Source organism: Leucoraja erinacea, chromosome 9 (assembly GCF_028641065.1).
Source record: "Leucoraja erinacea ecotype New England chromosome 9, Leri_hhj_1, whole genome shotgun sequence".
Classification (NCBI taxonomy): domain Eukaryota; kingdom Metazoa; phylum Chordata; class Chondrichthyes; order Rajiformes; family Rajidae; genus Leucoraja; species Leucoraja erinaceus.
Window position 1 is genome coordinate 10,423,277 of NC_073385.1, and position 25,440 is coordinate 10,448,716.

Here is a 25,440-nt window from a genome sequence, read left to right on the forward strand (position 1 = left end):
CATATTTCATTGTACAACATTAGTAACTGCCAATGCTCTTTCCATTGGCAGATTGTCTTTCTCCAAATCCAACTCTCTGGTTTCTTTGGCTCTATCATCTAGTGGAATGCTTTCACAATTGTCGCTGATCCACTTGGAGAGTGTGAATCCTCCCTTATTGCTTCCTGCTCATTAGACATGGATCTTAAGCAATCACCCTTGTAGAAATTATTCTTCAAAGAGATTCTTATTTCATGAAATTTAGTATTCTGGCCAAACTTCTGTTTCAAATTCAGGTAGCTATGGTCAGCCTTACAGTGATTATTCGGCAGACGAACACTTTCTTGTTTGAAAGGTAAGTCCAGACAAGAGTGTCTGTCAATCTTTACTGAGTAGTTCATAATATCCATGAACTTCAACTCTTCATTCGACATCTCTTCAGATTCCTTGCTGGTACTTTCATTGAAGTCAGGATGGTATTGCTTCATCACCGGCTTTTCTAATTTATCAGTAGATATTTGATCAACAACAATGGTATGATAGTTCCTCTGATTCTTGTTTTCGTTGTTCCTTTTCAAGGAGCCATAGATAACCCATCCAAGTCGGGTTTTTGTAGCGTACGGTCCATCACCTTGGCTCCTAACAATCTGTATAGGTTCCAATGCCTTCAAAACATTGGTTCCGACAAGTAGATCAACACTAGAATTTATTTCAGATATCTTGACATCCTTCAGGTAAAGCCATTGTTTCAAGTCTTCATGTCTTGGTATATTTTAGACAATAGACAATAGGTGCAGGAGTAGGCCATTTTGCCCTTCAAGCCAGCACCGCCATTCAATGTGATCATGGCTGATCATCCCCAATCAATACCCGTTCCTGCCTTCTCCCCATATCCCCTGACTCTGCTTTTTTTAAGAGTCTAGCTCTCTTGTGAAAGCATCCAGAGAACCTGCCTCCACCGCCCTCTGAGGCAGAGAATTCCACAGACTCACCACTCTGTGAGAAAAAGTGTTTCCTCGTCTCCGTTCTAAATGGCTTACTACTTATTCTTAAACTGTGGCCCCTGGTTCTGGACTCCCCCAACATCGGGAACATGTTTCCTGCCTCTAGTGTGTCCAAGCCCTTAACAATCTTATATGTTTCAATGAGATATCCTCTCATCCTTCTAAACTCCAGAGTGTACAAGCCCAGCTGCACCATTCTCTCAGCATGTGACAGTCCCACCATCCCGGGAATTAACCTTGCAAACCTACGCTGCACTCCCTCAATAACAAGAATGTCCTTCCTCAAACTAGGGGCACACATTACTCCAGGTGTGGTCTCACTAGGGTTCTGTACAACTGCAGAAGGACCTCTTTGATCCTATATTCGATTCCTCTTGTTATAAAGGTCAACATGCCTTTTTTCATTGCCTGCTGTACCTGCATGCTTACTTTCGTAGACTGATGTACAAGGACCCCCAGATCCCGTTGTAATTCCCCTTTTCCCAACTTGACGGCATTTAGATAGTAATCTGCCTTCCTGTTTTTGCTACCAAAGTGGATAACCTCACATTAAACTTAATCTGCCATGCATCTGCCCACTCCCCCAACCTGTCCAAGTCACCCTGCATTCTCATAGCATCCTCCTCACAGTTCACACTGCCACCCAGCTTTGTGTCGTCTGAAAATTTGCTAATGTTACTTTGAATCCCTTCATCCAAATCATTGATGTGCTGTATATAGTAAATAGCTGCGGTCCCAGCACCGAGCCTTGTGGTACCCCACTAGTCACTGCCTGCCATTCTGAAAGGGACCCGTTAATCCCTACTTTTTGTTTCCTGTCTGCCAACCACTTCTCCATCCATGTCAGCACTCCACCCCCAATACCATGTGCCCTAATTTTGCCCACTATTCTCCTATATGGGACATTATCAAATGCTTTCTGAAAGTCCAGGTACACTACATCCACTGGCTCACCCTTGTCCATTTTCCTAGTTACATCTTCAAAAAATTCCAGAAGATTAGTCAAGCATGATTTCCCCTTCGTAAATCCATGCTGACTCGGACCGATCCTGTCACTGCTATCCAAATGTGCGGCCATCTCATCTTTTATAATTGACTCTAGCATCTTCCCCACCACCGATGTCAGGCTAACTGGTCTATAATTCCTCGTTTTCTCTCTCCCGCCTTTCTCAAAAAGTGGGATAACATTAGCTACCCTCCAATCCCCAGGAACTGATCCTGAGTCTATAGAACATTGGAAAATTCTCACCAATGCATCCACGATTTCTTGAGCCACTTCCTTAAGTACCCTGGGATGCAGACCATCTGGCCCTGGGGATTTATCAGCCTTCAGTCCCATCAGTCTATCCAACACCATTTCCTGCCTAATGTGGATTTCCTTCAGTTCCTCTCTCACCCCAGATACTCTGGCCACTACTATATCAGGAATTATGTTTGTGTCCTGCTTAGTGAAGACAGATCCAAAGTACCTGTTCAACTCATCTGCCATTTCCTTGTTCCCCATAATAAATTCACCTTTTTCTGTCTTCAAGGGTCCAACTTTGGTCTTAACTAATTTTTTCCTCTTCACATACCTAAAGAAGCTTTTACTATCCTGCATTATATTCTTGGCTAGCTTACCTTCGTACCTCATCTTTTCTCCCCGTATTGTTTTTTTTGGTTATCTTCTGTTGTTCTTTAAACATTACCCAATCCTGTTTCTTCCCTCTCATCTTTACTACTTTGTGTACTTTGCTCTCTCTTCACATTGTGTTTTTGATTTTTTGTCTTTGGATCGAATTCTGTTTTTAATTTGTGTATTGGTGATGTCTTTATTATTTATTTTATTCCGATTATATGTTTTATTATTCTTGTTAATCTCTGTAAGGTGTCCTTGAGACTTTTGAAAGGCGCCCACATATAAAATGTATTATTATTATTATTACTTTGTACTTCTTCGTTTAATTTTTATACTTTTATAATTTTTATATATTTTGATGACCAACAGGCATGATTCCATGTATAAACACTTCAGATATTGGTATAAAATTATCTTCATCCAAACTGGATATCTCCATACTCGTAATATACTGACTCCTGCTCTCTTTATCTTTAGTCATGGTATGTAATCGAATCTTAGTATCTTCTCCTGTGATGTTCAGCCTTCTTGTCAGGTTTTCTGTGCAAAATGTAGTCAAACTTCATGATCCAGGAAATCATATGTTTGCAACACTGTATTTGTCTTGCTGTTCCTTACCTGTATTGGTAAGATAGAAAAATTACATGCTTCAACCCCAGCCCCAATATAAGCAGTTACTTGAGGCATCTCTGGTAGTTGGCTTCTTCTTCTGTTCTGTTTGCTCCAGTTCATCCTCTTCGATTTGCTCTGATAGCTCTCCATCTATTCAGTGTGAAGTGCTTCAGGATGATATTGCCTGAGGGTATGGTTGTGATAGCAACACTACTTCTCTTAGGTCCTGATCATTTTCAGTTTTGGTAAAGGTAGAACCTTTGTTAGTTGCAATCGATTAATGATCTTCAATGGTCCTGTAGTGTGGCTCTAACATGTACCGTACTTCCTTGTCCAAGAAATCCACCAGGTCTGGTAGCCTGGCAACTTGGTTCCTCTTATTCATTATTCCCCCTGCTTCATATCTCCACCTTTCTCTCAGTCTTCTGGGCAACTTGCTAATGATGATTCTAGTATTATTTGGAAGATTAATTTCCTCCATGTAGGCAAGATTTTACATCGAGCTGCAACAACCTCTCAGAAATATTGCATAATCACTCAATGCCTCCCAATCTTCCAGCTTGATTTATTTCCAAGCATGGGCCTTCTCCATGTATGCATTAGCAATCCTCTGTTCATTACCAAAACGTTCTTTAAGTAATCTTCTCGCCTTTTTACAAGTACCTAAACCAGAAATCATAAGCGCTCCTTTTCATCTGTAATTTTCGTTTCTAATACTTCTTCTAATGCCCGTACAAAAACTTCATACCGCAAAGGATCTCCATCATACATAGGAATTTCTGCTGGTGGTAGAATGAGAGCTATTTTTTCGAGCTGTGATCTGGTTGAATTCAGTTTGCTTTTTCACCAATGCCAATAATCCATCCTGATAACCTTGGCTTGGCTCCACCTGTTGATAAACAAGCCTTTGTGACTCAAACTGGTCAGGACTCGGGCAAGCGTGTTCCGCTATTGATTTGTCTCAAGCATCCACAGACGATCCATTAGCAGTTTGTTTCGATCTAGCACTCATTTGCTGAGAAGAACCTTCACCCATCTTCCTCTGTTCCAAATGGGTTTTCAAACCCATAAAATCCGGTGGACCTCGATTGTGGAATTGATCCAACTGCTGACTCACTTAGAGCAGTTTTTTCATCTTGGTCCAGAGCTCATTGTCTTCGATGATCTAGAGCTGCAACTTGAACCCTTTCTTTCCAATATCTCCTTCTTTGCTTTGGCCACTGCCATCTTTGTTTCAGTTGTTCCTTTTGTTGCCTCATCTCTTCTTCTTCTCGCTCAATATCATGTTTCATCCTCAAGGCCTCCGCTTTTATTGAGAGTGCGGCTAGGTCAGCTTCAACTCCCAATCGAGCAGAAACCCTTGATACCGAACTGGCTGAAGAACCAGATTTATGTCTTGATCCTCGTGGAGATATATTAGAGATACAATGGTGCAATCTCATCTTCCATTCTGGCACCTTGTTTCGCACTTCCAGCTACTTAGCTCGTAAGTCGTGGCATAATTTCAGATAACCACTCCTCTGCCTTATTCATGAAACCATTGAATATCTTCACCCTGTCTTCCTCCCATTGGGTGTGCCTTATGCGTTTTTCCCTAGACAGCTGTAAACACAACAGCACATCTTGTTTCTTGCCAACCTCCTGGCAGAGGTTCAATAGTTGGCTCATATTAGAATTCACCTTGATCACGTTCTGCTCTGATTCCATTAATTTCTTCTGTTTCTCAATGAATCTGGTGACCTGTTTCCATAATACGTTTCTCTCCTCAGTTTCTTTCAAATAGGCAGCTTGTGAATTATCTGTATCTTCTCGATACATGAGTTTTCTGTAGCTATCAATTGACTCGTTGACTTGTTCTCATATCGAGTTTTCCTCCTTCTCGGCTCCCTTCAGAGCTAAAACTTGGCCTTTCTCGGTGAGTTTAAGTTGTCTAATTGGTATTTCATCGTCACCTCGTGATTCCTCAAGCATAGCTCTTTCTTCATCTTCTGGCTCCATTAGTTTAAAGAGGTCTTGGCAGATCGCCAAGTCTTTAAATTGAACAGAGTCTTCTTTGAATTCTGCTCCAACTTAATGTAAACATTATTTCTTGGAACAATAACAAACTGATATTGCAGACAACATCTCTCCAACATCCATGGGCGTAAAGATGATGATAGTTCGAAAGGAATTAATGTTATCAAGACTTAAAAACAATTTCCAGGGTCGGTCTCCTTTCTCCAGGCAGATTGGAAAAAAACACTTTCTGGCTCTTTTTACAGAAGTCATTTAAAATTAAAGCTTTGCAGCTTCAAATTCAAGAATCATAGTCGATTTTTACACAATTTCCGTGATGATGTCTTTAGATCTTCCGATAAGTCTCGATTCTGTCGATAGACCTCAAGGCCTTCTATGGCCGAGATCTATTGTCTTTTTAGTTCCTCGGATGGAAACAGTATTGTCTTCAATTCCTCGGCTGGAACCGGTATTCTGGCCAAAACCTGAATATCTTAGCTCAAGATCTTAGCCCAGTCTTCTGTCCCACTCTCAGGGACTGCCATTCACCCCCCTGCTCGTAGGGACCCTTTGATTTAATGTAGTGGCAGATTTTTATATTGTTCAAGAGATTACTCCCTGTAACCGTTAAATGGACTACATGGTTAAGGGGGATGTCTTTATATGCACGCAAGCTCACTGTCAGAGACCTTCAGAGCTTCTTCGCAGCCAAATCTTTCAAAACACAGTCTTTTGATGAATAAATGATTTATTGTTGATGAAAAACAATAAGATACATCCAAACTTCTTCTGACTCATTACTATAATCTTCATCAAACGTTAGAAAATTCCTCGTGTCTCTGTTACACTTCGCATGGTCAAAGGGTAAACCTTCTCCATGCTGGTCTGAAACTAAACTAAAAACTAAGCTGAAGAAACTTAGCTCCAAACAAGCCATAAAATATGACAATAAATCCCACACAATATAACGGGCAGTCTAAAATTTAAAGAAACATGCCATAATTAATGACACACAAAACAAGCCAAATGGCCACTACACAATGCAAGGGGAATATAAACAACTAATGGCAAGACACTTAACAGCATTGTTGTATAGAGGGATCTTGAGGTCCAAGATCATTACTCTTTGAAAGTGGCAAACAAGTAGATAAGGTGGTAAAGAAGGCAAGTGGTATGCTTGCTTTCAGGGCATTGAGTATAAGAGTCAGGAAGTCATAATGCAGCTTTACACAACTTTGGTTAGGCCCACATTTGGACTAATGCGTGCTGTTCTGGTTGCCCTAATACATGAAGGATGAGGAGGCTTTGAAAAGGGTCGCGTGAAGGTTTACCAGAATGATTCCTGGATTAGTGGGGTATTAGCTGAAAGGAGGTTGGACACAATCCTGTAACTTAGATTATTTTCTCTGGAATGCTGGAGGTTGAGGGGATGCCTTATAGAAGTATATAAAATTATGAGGGATAAATAGGATAAACAGTTAGAACTTTTTGATGGAAATATAAAATACTAGATGGCATGCTTTAATATGAAAGCGGCAAAGTTTAAAGGAAATGTGCAAGTTATTTTTTTAACACAGAGGGTGGTGAGTGCCTGGAATGCACTGCCTGGAGTGGTGGTGGAAGCAGAGATGATAGTGGCATTTAAGAGAATTTTGGACGGGCACATGAACATGCAGGGGTTGGAGGGATAGGGATTATGTGTAGACAGGTGAGAGTTCAATTTAACATCATATTCAGCACAGATATTTTCAGCTGAAGGAACTGTTCCTTTGCTCTCCTGTTCTATGTTCTATAATTGCTTGCCAATCCTCACCACGATATAGATGATGTTCAAACAATGGATTATCAAACTGCAGTATTTACTAGTAGTAAAAAAAAATTAACATGGTGCACCTTTGTGATTTTAGTCTAGGGGGCAGCGCTGAAATAACACATGTTTATGAACGGAGTGGCGTTCAACACTTCTTGGCTGCTGTTATTGCAAAGATGTTGGTTCCATATCATGCAGAACCTTTTCACAGAAGGGTTTTATTGAACAAGCTGCTTGTGGTTAAAAGAGGGAGTGCATACCACCTCGAACTGTTGGATGCTGGTAAGGGACTAATAGCTAAAATTATTCAATTGAATTTCACTTTGAATTTGCGCTGTATCTCTAAACTAAACTTATATTCAAATATATCAGACAACTTGAAAGGTTTTCACCATTGTTATATGACTGTTCAAAAGTTGGTCTCTTGTAGTTTCCCAGATGTATAGCTGAGAAACCCTGCTGCAGAAACTGCCTGATTCAGGTTATTAGCTCCATTCATTTCAATGAACAGATCTGAGTGAGATGGTATATTTCAGATATTTTACATTTTTGAAATTATTGAATAATTTAAATACATTTAATTGTTAAATATGGAAATTGAAGGACCAATTTATGTTTGTTTTTCTTTTCATTATTATTCTTAAATTATTATTAAATTCTAAATCTTAGTAATAGCGTTAGTTTGTAATAACTTTTAAAGTATTCAATGTTTGTGGAGATCAGAGAATTATAATTTTGAGAATATTGATAGACAATAAATTTGGGGGCATCGGGTGATGTGGCTGAGCTACTGGCCAAAACTTTTCTGGAGATAGTCTTCTCTTTTGAGACAAAATAACTTGCACTATACCGAGGGTTTCAGCAATTAGAAGCCATATTGGTGAATCAAGTGGTTTCTGTAGATGTGAGCAGTTAAGAGAACAGTCATAGGAAGGGTAGCAGTGAGTCTGAGTTACTCACCCTTTACTGGATAAAATTAAATAATTCCACAGGCTGGTGTGGCCCATGAGGCATACTTTTCTTTTAATGCAAATGGACACAAAGTGCTGGAGTAACTCAACAGGTCAGGCAGCATCTGTGGAGAACATGGTGCTTTGAATTGAAAGCCTTCCAGAGGAGGAGAACTTTCTTTAAATTATGCATGCCTTGATGAGATTACGCAGTGGAGCAGTAACAAAGTAGAAACAAGGAGCAGCAGATGCTGATGAATGTACAATAGGACACAAAGTGCTGAAGTAACTTAGCAGGTCAGGCGGCATCTCTGGAAAACATGCAGAGATGGCGTTTAGGTCGAGACCCTGTTTGATTGTTATAACTAAACTGAATCTTATGGTGAAGAATGGACATGCCATTTATTGCAAGTCACTGTAAATTATTGACAACTTGTTTCATACCTAGTCTTGTAAAAATGGGAGCACTATTATTTTTCCAATATGCAGCAAGGAATTTTGATGCAGTTGTCAATTAAGTTGATTGCAGATTTTGCTGGTAACATGAATATTGTAGATAATGAAAAAGGTTGTGTAAGGATTAATGGGACATAGATCAGCTGGAAAGTTGGGTGGTGCTATTGCCGATAGAATTTATTTCAGACAAGTGTGTGAAGTAATACATTTTGAGGTGTCACATTCTAATAATTCTGGTCAACAGTAAATGACAGGAACCTTAGGTGTGATGATGTACAGAGAGACCTTGAGTGTGAGTTCATAGTTACCTACAAAATGTGATTTTTCACGCAGACGTTTAAGTTACGAGCTGCCAAAGGAAGTGGTTGAATTAGAAACAATCGTGACATTAAGAAGGCACTTGAACAAATACATGGATAGGAAAGATAATATACAGCCTAATGCAGGAAAATAGGCTCAGCTACTTATTTATTTTCAGAATCTTACATTTCTCAATGAGATCAACTTTCATTCTTACACACATTGAGTAAGATTGCCCAACACTTACCATTCTCATTGAAACATACAAATTCTTAGGGGTTGTCCGGCACCAGGTGTTACAGAATAAAGTCTGTTCAGAGGGGAGAGGAGAATAAGTCATTAAGGACAAAGAAGAACATTTCTAACACTCAGAAGATAGTGATTATTTTTAATTTTCTACAAAGAGACAGTGGCGGCTCAATCACTGAATATATAGAAGATAGAGTTAATAGGTTGTAGTTTATTAAAGAATTCAACTAGGGTTAATGGAAGAAAGTAGTGCTGAGGTAAAAGATTATCCCTGATCTCATTGAATGACAAATCTGGCAAAAGCTGCCCAATGACCTTATCCTGCTTATTTCTGAGACTCTCGTGTGAATATTGTTATACAAGTTGGGCTGATAATGCAAAACCTGTTTCTTTCAACAGAATATGGCTTTATTGGTGATGATTTCGAAAAAACAGTGGTTATTCCTGGACTCAGTAGTTTTCTGATAGTTCGAATAAATAGCAGTACCCTTGTCGAAGCACATGCTACAATGCCAGAACTAATTTCAGATTATTTACTAATTGAAGAAAAAAAATGGTTTATTTATGACTTTAGCTCACAGCATGACGTGTGGGCTATTGTTGAAAATGAATGTACCACCCAAATTGAGGATGTCAACAATGTACAGCTAAATCCTGAAATGTTTCTCGATATTAACGATACAATTAAGTTGCGGCTCAAATCCTCAACTTTCAAAGGAGGTTAGTATTTCTAATATAATTTGTCTTCAGTTATGATAAACCAATAGATATTATGGTAAAGCAGTAGCAATTACTGAACTACTATGCTATCATTCTTGTCATTAATATTTATCTAATTTTGATATCTGCTTAAGGAAAACTATATTCCATTTCAAACTCAATTGCAAATTCCTATGATGTAATATAATATGCCTGGAGCAAAAAAAGAATTAGAATTTGTTTTTTTTTCTAGGAATATTAGTTGCTCTTTGTGATAAATATCTTTAATGTTTAATATCAGCTATTCCTATTGTTTAACAAAATATCCACATTAATGTTGACCTAAATGGCTGTATATTTTAACAAGAATGAAGGATCTGAATAACATGAGGATAACTTCTGAATAACATCTGAATAACTTCCTTTCTGGCAATGAAAATATTCAAGTAACCTTTTGTTGCATTAGTGTCAGGTAATAATTATTACAAACAAGATAAAGCATTATTGCCTCTGCATCAGTTTCAATAAGCGAGTTCGGTAATTGCGCATGCCCAGGTCATGGGTCATTCGGGATAAACATTCTCGCCAGCTGAGTGTGTACGGACCTGCGTTTCATACGTATTTTCCAGTTTTGCTTCTTCGAGGTAAGGAAATACTGCTTTCAAAACTCTTAACTAGGTGTATTTATGGTTCAATTGTACGATGATTTTGGTGGTTTTATTGCTTTATGCTTTGTGATTGAGCGAGATCGTGACGATCAATAACAACCATTTTGCATTGTTTTTGGGGGGTAGAATTAAATGAATGCCTTGCCTTCTTTGTAATCGCTAAGCAGGCGAGACTTCAGTGAAGTAGCTGGCTGGTTAGCCTCATCATAATTGGCAAGATGGTTTGAAAGCTCGACAATTAATGTGGGAGGCCAGGGATTTAGTCCTTCCGATTCTCCAAGTCACCCATCTTTCAGTTCGCTCATGGGATTGGGAAGAAGTTTTTCTCTACATTTCAAGAGTTCTTTGTATTGATCAGCATGACAACGTTTTTCTTCACCGGAAGTCGGTAGCACGGGCATCTTCATGTACGATGCAGCATAAGCAAGAGCAGCGAGTTCGTCTTTTCATCTGTCTTTTCGTCTGACTTTTTCAACCACCTATCCACTAAAAAAAGCTTCCACTTTCCTTCGCAGAAAATCATCCAGTGTCATATCATCGTAATTTGGGTTAGCCATAACCAATATAAGATTCAAAGAAGACGAAACTCAGACCAAAAGTGTACTCACAGTTTATGCAGTGCTGCATTCGCTTTTTTTAAATCCCGAATGACCTATGACAAATCCCATGATTCCTTGCGTTTATTGAAATACCGAACTCGCTTATTATATCACCATTTCATAGGTCTCCGGTTAATAAATTGAGGAGCTACTCTTAGACAGCTAATGAAGTGGTTAATTAAGATCAACATCCTGGCCAAACAAACAGGATTATAAATGGCGAGCCAGGCAGCTTCCCTGGAGAAGCCTCCCACTTTACCCCAGCCTCCCACGGGCCTCCGCCAGTGACTCCAGCAACTCCGCCAACCCTCGCCTCCCCGCAGCCCACCAGCGGGTCGCAGCCGTTGGCTTACCTGAGCTCCAGGCTCAGCACCAGGCCCACGACCTCCATGCTACAGACTCCAACACCACATGGTCTGACTGCTGGGGCCTACTGCTCCCCCGTTCCTACAGGTAATCTTCATGGGGGTTCCACTGAGTTTCCCGTCGCCCTCTTTTAATCAGGTGCCCCCCCGCTATTTCCCATCCGTGCACTTGTCCTCACGCCCTCCTCCTCTCTGAGCCCCCACCATCCTCCCACCAAACCTCACCTGACCTCTGACCCCAACCCCCACCCTTGTGTCTTCACCATCCCCCCTGACCTCCCCATTTCCAATAGGGAACAGTCTGGCCTCAGCAGAGACTTCACTTTTGTTCCCCTCCACCTCCACGTCAACGTGTTCCAGGTCCATCATGACGTTGAGGTTTTCTTCCATTGCCTCCACCTCCATGCCTTTTTCTATGGGAAGGAGTCCTCACCACCCAGTGATGACCCCTTTTCCCATCTCCCCTGTTCCCCTCCTCTAGATGGCCCCTCTACCCTCTTTAGACCTTTTTATTTCTAAATGCAGGCATGACATCTACCGTTTCAACTTTCCCGCTCCCTGTACCTACTCTAACCTCTCCCCCTCTGAACGTACAGCCCTCTGTTCATTCTGCAGCAACCTTGACATTATAATCAAACCCTCCGACAAGTGGGGTGCCGTGGTCGTCTGACGCACTGACCTCTACGGGCTGAGGCCAGGCGATAATCTCAGATACCTCCTCCTACTTATCCTTGGACCATGATCCCACAGACGAGCACCAGGCCATAATCCCACACACTATTTCAGATTTCATCACTTCCGGCTGTCTGCCCTCCAAAGCCTCCAACCTTATCGTTGCCCAGCCCCGCATGGCCCGATTTTATCTTCTCCTCAAAATCCACAAACAAGCCCATTGTTGCTGCTTGTTCCTGTCCCACTGAATTAATTTCAACATAATTCAACTCCATCCTATCCCCCCAGGAACAATCCCTCCCTACCTATGTCCAAGACACCTCACGCGCCCTTCGTCCAAGCTCACACAGGTTGAAACACAAGCATCTTTATTGTTCAGGTCATTAACTACTAAGCAGATCATCACACGTTCACACTGCTACTCTAACTGGTAGGCAGTGGGTAGGATCTAACACTAAGTAAGTAAATAAGTAAGTTTATTGGCCAAGCAGTCACTTACAAGGAATTTGCCTTGGTGCTCCGCCCACAAGTAATACAACATGACTACAGTAACAGTTACGAATGACTCAGAAAACACTAAACTTTAATAATAATAAGACATTAATGATAAAACACCATTGATCAAGCATGTGAACCAACAAAATACCAGATCAAAAGGAGGCTACAGATTTTTGGCTGTTGGGTAGAGCAACTATTCGTGGATAAAAACTGTTTTTATATCTGGCTGTGGCAGCTTTGACAATCCGGAGTCGCCTTCCAGAGGGAAGTGATTCAAAGAGTTTGTCGCCAGGGTGAGAGGGGTCAGAGATGATCTTGCCCGCTCGCTTCCTGGCCCTTGCAGTGTACAGTTCATCAATGGAGGGAAGGTTGCAGCCAATAATCTTCTCTGCTGATCGGACGAATCGTGATTGATGGCTGAGCCAAACCAGACCATGATGGAGAAGGTGAGAACAGACTCTACGATGGCCGTGTAGAATTGGACCATCATTGCCTGTGGCAGGTTGTGTTTCCTCGGCTGCCGCAGGAAGTACATCCTCTGTTGTGCCTTTTTGACTGTGTCGATGGTAACCCCCCACTAAGGTCCTTGGAGATGATGGTTCCCAGGAACTTAAAATACTTCACAGACGTGACTGTGGTGTTGTTGATGATGAGTGGGATGAGAGGAAGGGGAGCTCTCCTAAAGTCTACTATAAATTCCAGTGTCTTAAGAGCATTGAGCTCTAGGTTCTTGCTACGGCACCAGGAGTCCTGTAGGCAGATTCCTCCCCATCCTGGATCAGTCCAATCAGGGTTGTGTCGTCTGCAAACTTGAGAAGCATGACAGAGGTGTCTGTGGAGGTGCAGTCTTTTGGTGTAGAGGAGAGTAGAGGAGAGGAGAAAGTATGCAGCCTTGCGGTGCTCCTATGCTGAGCGTTTGCGGGTCTGAGCTGTGCTTTCCCAGCCTCACATGCTGCTTCCTGTCTGTCAGGAAGTTGGTGATCCACTGACAGAGGGATTCAGGCACAGTCAACTACTGTCAACTACTAATTACTAAGCATTCTGATTGGTTAACTTGCTATAGCCAATCTACATCTCTTCTACTATTATTGAAAAGTAGATGGAGCATTGTCACTACGATGAGTACATGTATTGCTAAATTTATCTAATAATAATCGGTTAAACATTGATTACGCATAGTCGCCATATCTAACAGGCGGCTTACTAACCCGCTGGTCCTCGTACGGTAAGGAGCTGCCTCATCAACCTTCTCTTCTGAAAAGTTGAGGGCACGTTTGGGTGAGCCCGAGGGACTTTGGGGTGAGGACCGTAGGGGAAGATGGTACCACCGACATCGACAATGTGGGAACGTGGTTACTTTGCAGGGCCATGAATGAACCCCAGTTTAGTATGCCCTTTGTCTGTCTGAAGACGGATCACTTGGCCTTGGATTACTGGATTTGTCGTAGGCACGTTTCTGCGCATCTCGTTTGGATTGCACGCGCTTTTGAACCACAGCAAGGCTGAAAACTTTCAGCTTTAGGTGATCCTGTGTTACTGGCAGTGGAGGTCTTGTTCTGCGGGACATCAGTCGTTGGGCTGAGAGCCTAGAACATTGTCTCTGGCAATATTTCTCAAGTTCAACAAGTCCAGGTAGACGTCAGATTTAGCCAGATAGGAGCGTTCCATGAGTTGTTTAGCGCTTCGAACAGCGCGTTCTGCAAATCCATTGGACTGTGGGCATTGTGGGGGTGCTGGTAACATGTTGAAAGTTCCACTGTTTGGCAAAGTCTCTGAACCTTTGGCTGGTGAATTGCGTCCTGTTGTCAGTCTGAAGGTGGGTTGGAATGCCATGTACGGAGAAGTGTTGTCGTAGTTTCTGGACGACTATTTCTGAGGAGATGGTTGGCAGAAAATCAATTTCGAACCAACTCGAGTACGAGTCCACTAACACGAGATAGTGCTTCCCGTGCCAGTCAAAGATATCGGCGGCCACAGACGACCAAGTTAACGAGGATGCATATTGGGACAGCATCGGTTGTTTTTGCTGGTGTGGTGCCTGTCTGTGATAGATCGAGCATGATTCTGTTTTCTCCCGAATGTACTTGGTCATTCCGGGACAATAGATCATTTCTTTAGCGTGGTGTAGGATGGCTTCAACGCCTGGGTGGCCACCGTGGATCTCCTCATAATATTCATTTCGCAGAGAGGGGGGGATGATCGTCACTATCACACCGTCCTGTAGAACCAGTTCCTCACGGACCAAAAAGTAAGGTTGAAGTTCAACGGGAGCGTTATTTGGCCAGCAGCTGGGAAGTTTTATCTGCAGCAATGTGTTCGGCGAGGCGGCGCAGGCGGTCAGTTGGAATGAAGGAAACTACTACAGTTCAGCCTTCAACACGATAGTCCCCACCAGACTGGCCGGGAAGCTAATGGAATTGGGGCTCAACACCTCCCTGTGTGCCTGGGTCCTGGACTTTCTCACCGCCAGGCCCCAGGTAGTCAAGATGGGAGGGAATACATCGGAGTCCCTCACCCTGAGCACAGGATCGCCCCAGGGTTGTGTCCTCGGCCCCCTATTGTACTCCCTGTACACACATGACTGTGTGGCTAGGTTCAGCTCCAATTCAATAATTAAGTTTGCTGATGACACTGTGGTGGTGGGCCTGATCTCAGACAACGATGAGAAGGCCTACCGGGAGGAGGTGGCTGACCTAGCACTCTGGTGCCAGGATAACAGCCTCCTCTTGAACATCAAAAAAACGAAGGAGCTGATCATGGACTTTAGGAGGGCACATCATCCGAGGACGTACACTCCATTGAGGATAAATGGGGATCCTGTGGATAGGGTGAACTGTTTTAAATATCTGGGAGTCCACATCTCTGAGGATATGACATGGGCATCACACGCCTCAGCACTCGTGAGTAAGGCAAGGCAGCGCCTTTACCACCTCAGGCAATTGAGGAACTTCAGAGTGTCTCCGAGGATCCTCCAGTGCTTCTACGCAGCGGCGGAGGAAAGCATCTTGTCCGGGAACATTACCATCTGGTTTGGGAATTGCTCTGCCAAGGACAAGAAGGCTCTGCAGAGAGTAGTGCGTTCGGCCGAACGCACTATGGGAACTTCACTCACCCCCCTGCAGGAACTATACAACAGGAGGTGCAACTCCAGAGCAAACAAAATCATGAGAGACCCCTTCCATCCCTGCAACGGACTGTTCCAGCTGCTACAGTCAGGCAAACGCCTCCGTTGCCATGCGGTGAGAACGGAGAGGCTGAGAAGGAGTTTCTTCCCAGAGGCAATTCGGACTGTAAACGCCTATCTCACCAGGGACTAACTCTACAGAACGTTTTTCCTTCCATTATTTATTATGTAAAAGAATATGTGTGTTATGATTGTGTGTATAATTTGTTTGGTTGTTTTGTTGTTTGTCTTTTGCACAAAAGTCCGCGAGCATTGCCACTTTCGTTTCACTGCACATCCCATATGTGTATGTGACAAATAAACTTGACTTGACTTGACTTGAACTTTCAGAACGGAGAATTCTTCTTGTTCGAATGGGTGTTGTTCTCTGGTGGCGCGTGATGCTCGAGATTGTCTGCGATGTGCATGTCTTTACCTTTTTTGTAGACGATGCGAAAATCAACCGTTGTAGCTGCTTCATCATATGTTGAAGCCATGCAGGGGCTGCATGAATCGGCTCAGGATGGTAACCAACGGCTGGTGATCAGATTCTACTGTGAAAGTTTTGCCGAAAATAAAGTCTTTAAATTTGGAGCAGGCAAAAACTACGGCGAGCAGTTCTTTCTCTATTTGTGCATAGCGCTGTTCGGTGTCCGTCAGGGTTCGTGAAGCGTAGGATACCGGCATAACATCGCAGGTAATTGTGACTGGCAGGTCGACATTGAAGTACGACAGAGTAGGAGCACTAGCGAGCTATAGCTTTAAAGTTTTGAAAGCTCGCTGGTGGTTTGGGTACCAGGACCAGGTGTTGTCTTTGTGGGTTAGTTGATGCAGGGGGGCTGACAATTCGCTGAGATTGGAAATACATTTTCCCAGGTAGTTGACCATGCCTAGAAATCGTTGTAGGCTGATGACGTCAGTTGGTACCGGCAGCTCGTTGATTGCTGCAGTCTTCAGCAGATCAGGTTTTAGTCCATTGCTGGTGAACACGTGACCAACGTAGGTGACTTCTGGAACCCTGAACTTGCACTTCAGAGGGTTCAGTTTTAAATTGATGTCTCTGGCACGATCCAGTACTTTACGTAGGTTGGCATCATGCTCGGTGGCATCGCGGCCATAAACTAGGATGTCGTCAACAATGATGGCACAGGGGAATTCTGCAAACAGTTGTTCCATTGCACGCTGGAAAGCTTCGCTGGCAGAGTTGATGCCAAAGGGCATTCTTAGGAATCGGTAATGTCCGAACGGGGTGGCGAAGGTTGTTAATGCCAATGAGGCACGGTCTCACGGGATTTACCAGAAGCAATTCTTGGCATCCAAGACTGAGAACACCATTGCGTTACCGATTTGTGCCACTACCTTTGGTGGTCCTCATCGGGTAATGTTGGCGTTTGATTGCCGTGTTCAAATCTCTAGGCTTGATGCAGATGCGTAACCCCCTCTTGTCTTTCTTAGTGGTGACCATAGAGACCCAGTCAGAAGGTTCACTGACTTCGGCAAGAACTCTGATCAAGACCATACTTTTCAGTTCAACGTGTATTTGCTCACGCATACCATGTGGGACGCATTGTGGGGCATGCACGATTGGGGTGACTGTATGGTCAACAATGATCTTGTATGATGTGGGTATTTTGCCCAGTTTGTTGTCTAACAAATCTTTGTAGTTGGATAGCATCTGTCTGGTTGGTTAAATAGACAATAGACAATAGGTGCAGGAGTAGGCCATTCGGCCCTTCGAGCCAGCACCGCCATTCAATGTGATCATGGCAGATCATCCCCATTCCTGCCATCTCCCCATATCCCCTGATCTGCCAAACAGAGTTAGTGGACAGCACGCCCGAAATAGACCAAACCCAGGTCATGGCACGCATCGATGCCTAGCAGAGTTTCAGAACTTGGCTGAATGATGTAAAAGAGTAAGATTAAACGAAAACTTACCAGTTTGAAGTTTGATCTGTATTTTATGAGGAGTTACGATGAGGGATTACGTGAAGAAGCCCGCTCAGGGCGCAGGTGCGGCATGCTTCCAAGCAGCGGTGTGGAATCACAGACAGACACGTATTTGAAGTAACATAGTAAAGAACAAAGAGACATCAGTTTATCGGTTTGATCCATCTAATGAGGGTGGGAGCGGAGGGCACGTAATCCCTCATCGTAACTCCTCATAAAATACAGATCAAACTTCAAACTGGTAAGTTCTCGTTTAATCTTACTATTTTACTTCGGAGTCACGTGAGTGACTTCGTGAAGATTTCAAAGCTCTGTGATTTCAAACCGTGTAACAGTTTTATACACTCACTACCGAAAGCTCTTGAGGAAGGAAGTGTTATTGTAATCAACCAATGAATCTGTTTTGAAAACAAAACGGTATTTATTAACAATAACAAAAGAAAAAATAGCTCCCCCGGGCTTTAAATTAAATATTTGCAGTTTCTAAAATGCTGACTGCAAATATATCAGGTTCCACCAACGGCTTATTATAAAATGTTCGGAATGTGGCTTCCCGTGACCATCCTGCTTTCTTGAGGATTAAGTCCACAGGCACATCCATTCTGGCCGCCGATGATGTGGATGCTGCCCTGGTGGAATGAGATTTAAATAGATTAATGTTAATTCCAGCAGCTTCCAAAACCTGTTTCAACCACCTTGAAATGGTTTGACTTGTTACCCTGCCATGTGGTTTCCTGTGGCTGACCCATAAGGCTCTCTCACTTCCTCTGATATTATGGGTTGTGTCTATGTAAATATTTATGTGGGTCACCACACACAATCGTGGCTCTAGTGGGTATGCCCGGAATGCCACTAGCGTGTTGGATGTTCCTGGCCTGGACTGTTTTATCAGACCTTGAATAGTGAATGTGATCTGATCCGATGTAGTGTCCATGTTGTCCAGTCGAAGTTGATGTAAGGACTGGACCCTCTGTGCAGATACTAGCGCCATGAGCATGAGTGTTTTTAAAGTCAACTGCTCTAAACTGAGAGATCTAGCTGGTGGTCTGTCCCGCAGGTATGTGAGTACAATACTGACATCCCAGATTTTTGTATATCTAGGGGTGGGGGGCTTGCTGTTAAATATGCCCCTCATCAGTTTTACCACCAGCGGATGGGCTCCCATGGCCTGATGTCCCGCAGGTTTGAGGTAATTTGAAAGAGCACTACGTGCCGTGTTGATGGCACTGTAGCTCAAATCTTCACGATGATGTAAGTCTGCCAGGAATTCCAGAACATCCGCTACTGTGGCTGTTTTATAAGCAATCCCGGTTTTCTGGCAGTACGTTTCCCATTTCCTGATGCAGGTTAGGTACTGCCTCTTCGTGGATATCCGTAGGGATGCTGACATGGTGGCGATGGTTTGTTCCGATAACCCCAGATCCAGGTAAGGTCGGTCTAAAATCTGCAACCCAGGAGATTCATATCTTTGTGGCATGGGTGGCTGATGCCTGATACTGGGTGAGTCAGTAACCCTGGATGACTGGGGAATACCATAGGTGTTTCCACCACCATGTCCTGGAGAATTGGGAACCATGGCTGTGTAGGCCAGTCGGGCACCACCAAAACTCCAGACGCTGAATCCGTCTGGATTTTTCGAAGCACCCGACTAATGAGGCAGAAGGGGGGAAAAGCATAAAAGACAAACTTTCCCCAATCTAACGTAAAAGCGTCTACCGCTGCTGCCTCCGGATCTGGTTCCCACGCGACATAGACATAGACAGGTAGTTGGTGATTCAGTCTTGATGCAAATAAATCTATATCTGGCTTCCCATATTGCTTTACAATTTTAGCAAATGTTTTAGGATTTAACATCCATTCGATGTTGTCATTGAATTTCCGTGACCTGGTGTCCGCCACTATGTTTAGCTTACCTGGTAGATAGGTAGCTGAAAGCCAAATATGTCTTTCGACACACCATTGCCAAATCATATTAACCAATTTGTCGCATGATAAAGATTTTATGCCGCCCATATGGTTAACATAAGCCACCACCGTTGTATTATCTATTTCTAATCTAACATGCAAGTGACGCATATCAGACGCATATGCTTTTAAACCATAAAAGGCGCCCAACATTTCCAAAGAGTTAATGCCCAGTGTAGATAGTAATGAAGATTCTGAGTTAGTCCATCTACCACCTGTGCTGGATATGGAGTTAGTTGCTCCCCAGCCTTGAGCACTAGCATCGGTTTGGAGTACTAACGTAGGATTAGTAATAACAATAGGACTATAACCGTGCCAAATATATTGAATCCACCACTGTAGCTCTGCTATTGCTTCAGGGGGTATAGTCATGATCCGATCATAATGACCTTTGTGCCATTTTAATGCTGTTATCTTTGCTCTTTGCAAATTTTGATAGTGCAAAGGTCCAAACTGGATAGCTGGAAATGCTGCTACCATTTTGCCAATTACTGCTGCCACCTGTCGAATAGTTGGCTTTTTCTTTATTTTTAATTTTTTACATGATTGTGTTAATGCAATCATTTTTTCCCTTGGCATGGTAATTGTCATTTGGACTGAGTTAATTGTGAACCCCAAATAGTCCATAATTGTGGATGGATTTAACTTGGATTTATCTGGATGTAAGACAAAGCCTAGAGTCTCTAGGAGCTGTTTTGTAGCTGATACTGCTGCTACAGCCAATTCCATAGTTTTCCCAACTATGAGGATGTCGTCCAAATATGCCATGACTATATGTTTTTGTTTCCTTAACGTTGCCATGGCTGGCTTCAATATTTTTGTGAATAGTCTTGGAGCTGAAGTAAGCCCATTAGGCAGTGCTTTATACTGCCAAAGCTCCCCCATCCAGATAAATTTAAGATATCTGCTATAATCTTTATGTATCGGTACTAGATAGTTAGCATCTTTGAGATCGATGCTGGCCATATAGTATCCTTTGAAAATCAATTGTCTAGCAGTCGCAAATGTTTCCATTTTGAAATGTATATACTTAACAAATACATTCAAGGATGTCAAGTCAATGATGATGCGACATCCACCATCCTTTTTACATCTAGTAAATATGTTGGAAACAAATTCCAAGGGCTCATGAATAGTTTTTCCTATGACCCCTTTGTTTATAAGCCTCACCAGTTCAGCTTGTCCCTCCAGTTGTTGTTTGTTGGAGAGTACAAATGTCCTTTCAGGCATGTGTTGAACTGGCGGTATATTCGAAATAAACTCTATTTTATAACCTTGAATACTATTAAGTATATATTTATCATCTGTGATCCTCCCCCATGCTTCTTTAAATAAGTGTAACCTTCCCCCTGTTAGTAATTCACCTTTATTCACAATATGCGGGTAGGAACCAGATCCACCTACCTCCATGGTTATTGGCGGGGTTGAGGTTTTCTCTTTTTGGATGTTCTCTGTCGACGAGCTGGCGATGTTGGGGGGAGGCGCATTTTCCAGGGGGTCCGCTGCAGGCCCTGACCTAAAAAAGGTTTCTGGGGATAGTGCGGCCCCAAGCTTTGACCAGTCGCATATGGAGGATGCCGACTGGTGGATGCAGCGGTGTGCTGCCGCCTTGGTGTTATGAAGAGCTTCGGTATAGGTGCTGGCGGTGTTGCCCTCATGAGGCTAGAGGTTTTTGAAGCCTCCTCCATTTCTTTGAGTTGCTTATTTAAGTCTTTCCCAAAAAGAAATGAGTCGGTTTCTACAGTGGGGGCTTTGCACAATCCTGCAAATTTAGGATTCAGTACCGGCCGAATGTTATCTCTCCTGAGATTGTTCAGCTCGTATTGCGTCGTGCACATGAGCGCCAAGACATCCTGTTGGTGAGCTGTCATTTCTGTGGTCTCGACTCCCCGTGCGTATGCTGTTATCGCCGCCGTCAGGAGGCGAAGTACGCGCTGGAGTTTGACCTCCTGAGTTCGAATAGGTCCACCCACGTTACCCCATATCTGAGGGTTGAGGCTCTTGACCTTCAGGGCCTCACAGTTATCCGGGGCGATGTGCTCGTCCAGCACTTGGGCGAGCACCTTCTCCTGCAGTGGCTTGTTGGAGAGATGATTTATACTTGCAGCCATTCTAGGCTGCAGTGGTGCTCCAACCCGTGGGGTAGCAACGAATCGTGTTACGACCCCTAGCAGCTCTTCCTGCACACCCTGCTCTTTCTCGGTACCTTCCGCCTGCCCCATATTCAGACCAGCCTGCTCCTGGTCACCGATGCTGACCTCCCAGTCCTGGTCCGAGGTCGCAAAGGGGGGTGCCGGACTCAGCACCATGGAGGGGGCGCCTGTCCTGTCTGACCGAGAGCGCTGCTGCTCCCGGTAAACCATCCCCTCCAACAGCTGCTTGATGCAGCTTAAGCGGCTGTCTCTCCCCCGCTTCGGGGTGGACACGTCCTCCTCCGACGAATCGGAATCGACCGGCCGGTTTGTCTTACGGGTGGCTTTCCCAGCCCGCCGTGTAGGCTCTGGCGTGACTGGGCCCGGCTCGGTCTGAGGAATTTCAAACCGCTGTTCCAGCGGTAGTGCCGCTGGCTGCTGCCCCGCTGGAATAGACTCCTCTGGCGGAGTTAAAGCTCGGGCAGCTCTAGTCGCGAGTTTCTTACGTTGGGACATGTTTTCCAAAACAAAACCAACTCCAACTCGCTCCGTTCCCAACGCACCCTTCACTTACCTGAAAGTGCGCTTTTAAAGTGCAGCTGGAGAGCCTGACTCCAGCTGCCGCCGCTGTTGCACTTGCTGGCGTAAATGCCGCACCTGCGCCCTGAGCGGGCTTCTTCACGAAGTCACTCACGTGACTCCGAAGTAAAATAGCAAGTCCTTGGTCTGTTCATTGATGGCACATTTATTTATTTATTTATCTGTTTATTTATTTATTTATCATTTGATTCTTTATTTCGAACAGAATAATAGAATAAAAAGCAAGTGTGAAACAGCATACAAAAACCAAAACAATATCTATAAATAAATGAAATCGTATGTGTCTGAAAAGGAGCAGGAAGAAGCCAAAGCTTATTAATTCCAACCCCTTATTCAACTGCTTGTAATTATCTTATACAAATTTAGCAGCTATATGTACACCATATGTACATCAGCAGCTATGTGTACACCAAATTATTTACATTTATACACTAATCAAATATTTGCAAAGCCATACAAAAACGAAAAAAGAAAAAGAAAAGAAAAAACCCTCATATACTATACAGTATCTTAGTCATATATACAACCCACCCTATAATCACCCTTCCCAATACAATCAGTATAACAAATATCCCACTCACAATCCCTATCCTCATCCCAATATCCTTTTAAACAAGTGTTTTTTGTACATCTTTTTAAACTGAATTATGCTTGTGCTAAGTTTTATCTCCTGTTCCAGACCATTCCACGAATTCACACCACAGATTGCTATGCACATACATTTAAAGTCAGCTTTGCCTAGTGGGTGAACAATTTCTCCTCCATAAGCATGTAGAGTGGAGGAGTCTTTTTTCATGCACTCAATGGTTCTTATCTTGTTAAACACTTTGAGTGACATGAGATTCACGCGGACGCCGGTATCGACTTTGGCGATCAGGGGTTTGTTATTGATTATCATGGTCACAGCAGGATCAGTTACTTTGCCTGGGGTGCGCAGGTTTAGGGAAAGTACGGTAGGCTCAGTGTCTGTGTTATCAGAGTCGTTCCCGTGGGAAGGTTTGTCTTGTTCATCAGAATCAGACGGGTCTTGTTGAGTCAGGTGCAGCTTCATCCTTGGAGCTGTACTCCCACTTAATCAACAACAATTAACAAAGTGGTTGAATTTTTTGCAATTATGACATACTTTCCCATGGACAACGCAAAATTGGCGACCCCTGGGGTGGAAGTTGTTACAGTTTCTACACATCGTGTTAGGCATGTTCTGAGCTTTGTTGGACGCATTGGGAAATCTTTGTGGAGAGTAACTAGCCAAATTCACATTCAACTGTTGATTAGCATTCGCGCTATCAAAATCAGCCAGTGGTGCCACAGTCTCAGCCATCCTACAAGCATGAATTGCTTGCTCTAAAGTCAGTTCTGCATTCCGCAGCAGTTCGGCTCGCAGTATGCGGTCGCTCATTCCTCCCACAATTATATTGCAAACTAACTCATTTGTCAACTCACCAAATCTGCATCGAGAGCTGATGTGCCTCAGGTCACTGATGAATCGTTCCACGGGCTCATCAGCCTGTTGCATCTGAGCAAAAAATCTTGTTCTCTCAAGGATTCTGTTAGACGGCAGGTCACACAGTTCTCTAAACTTCCTCAGCAACACCATAGAGTTGTCAATAGATTCAGCTGGCACCAATATCTGGCCATTCCCATCCAGTTGAGCAGGTGCAAATTCGAGCGAGTCAGCGCGGATCATAGCCTCCGAACCTCCTAAATTCAACAGTAGCGAAGCCTTCAAATCGTCGGGATCGTTTCGGTGAACGATGCGGATATAATGAGAGCAGTGCTTCTCAAACATTCGCCATCGCTCGGCAATATCAGAATCAAACACTAACGGGCTGGGCTTTCGACAAGAGTTAGCCATGTTCTCAAGTCACAAAAAACACGCAAATAAAAACTGGTAAACTAAATAAATCGCGGTAAACAGAGGCGGGGTAGACCCGTTTTTCTGACACCATGTAAAGAGTCCAAACTCACACAGGTTGAAACACAAGCATCTTTATTGTTCAGGTCATTAACTACTAAGCAGGTCATCACACATTCACACTGCTACTCTAACTGTGGACAGTGGGTAGGATCTAACACTGTGAATGTTATAATTAGGCGGGGTTATAATTACTAAGCATTCTGATTGGCTAACATGCTACAGCCAATCTACAGTCTCTTCAATGGCCCCACTACCTCATCTTTACAATGGATGTCCAGTCACTTTACGCCTCCATCCCCCACCAGGAAGGTCTTAAAGTCCTCTGTTTCTTCCTCAACTGCAGAACCAGCCAATTTCCATCTACCAACACTATCCTCCATCTAGCAGAGTTGGTCTTTACCCCTAACAACTTCTCCTTCGATTTCTCCCACTGCCTCCAAATCCAAGGCAAAGCTCTGGGTACTTGCATGGGCTCCAGCTATGCCTGCCTCTCTCTAGGGTACATTGAACAATCGTTGTTCCAGGCATACACTGGTCCTATCCCCGAACTCTACGTTGACGACTGCATCACTGACTTCACTCACTGACTTCATTAACTTTACTATTAATTTCCATCCTGCACTCAAATTCACTTGGAACATCTCCGAAATCTCTGTACCGTTTCTTGATCTCACTGCCTCCATCACAGGAGACAAACTATCAACTGTCGTCTATTATAAACCCACTGACTCCCACAGCTATCTCGACTACATTTCTTCCCACCCTGCATCCTGTTAAGACCCTATGCCCTACTCCCAATTCCTCTGTCTATGCCCCATCAGCACCCAAGATGAGGTGTTCCATACCAGGACATCAGATGTCCTGGTTTGGAACACCTCATCTTGGGTGCTGATGCGAACATCAAAGGTGGCCTCATTCTTTAGGGAATGGGGGTTCCCCTCTTCCACTATAGATGAAGCCTACACCTGGGTCTCCTCAATATCCCGCAGCTCCGCTCTTGTTTCCCCCCCCCCCCTCCATAAGCCGTCACATAGAGAGTATAATCCTCCACCATATTCGCCACCTCCAACAGGTCAAATCTTCCCATCTCCCCTCTTTTCCGCTTTCCACAGAGATCATTCCCTCCGCAACTCCCTGGTTAACTTGTCCCTTCCTACACAAACCATCCCCTCCACAGGTATTTTCCCCTGCAACCTCAGGAGATGCAACACCTGTCCCTATACCTCCCTCCTTGACTC

The 25,440-nt window shown here is 43.6% G+C and overlaps 1 protein-coding gene across 2 annotated transcripts in view; it reads left to right on the plus strand.

The window, feature by feature from the left end:
- LOC129699993 (cation channel sperm-associated auxiliary subunit beta-like) overlaps nt 1-25,440 on the plus strand; it is an 87,805-nt gene that overhangs the window by 19,749 nt on the left and 42,616 nt on the right. For both annotated transcript variants that reach the window (XR_008723974.1, XM_055640117.1), the window contains exons 2-3: nt 7,116-7,300; nt 9,373-9,693. Coding sequence is in view for 1 of the 2 variants with exons in the window: in XM_055640117.1 (XP_055496092.1) it covers nt 7,116-7,300; nt 9,373-9,693 (506 nt within the window). In the remaining variant the exon portion in view is untranslated. The remainder of the gene's footprint in view (nt 1-7,115; nt 7,301-9,372; nt 9,694-25,440) is intronic.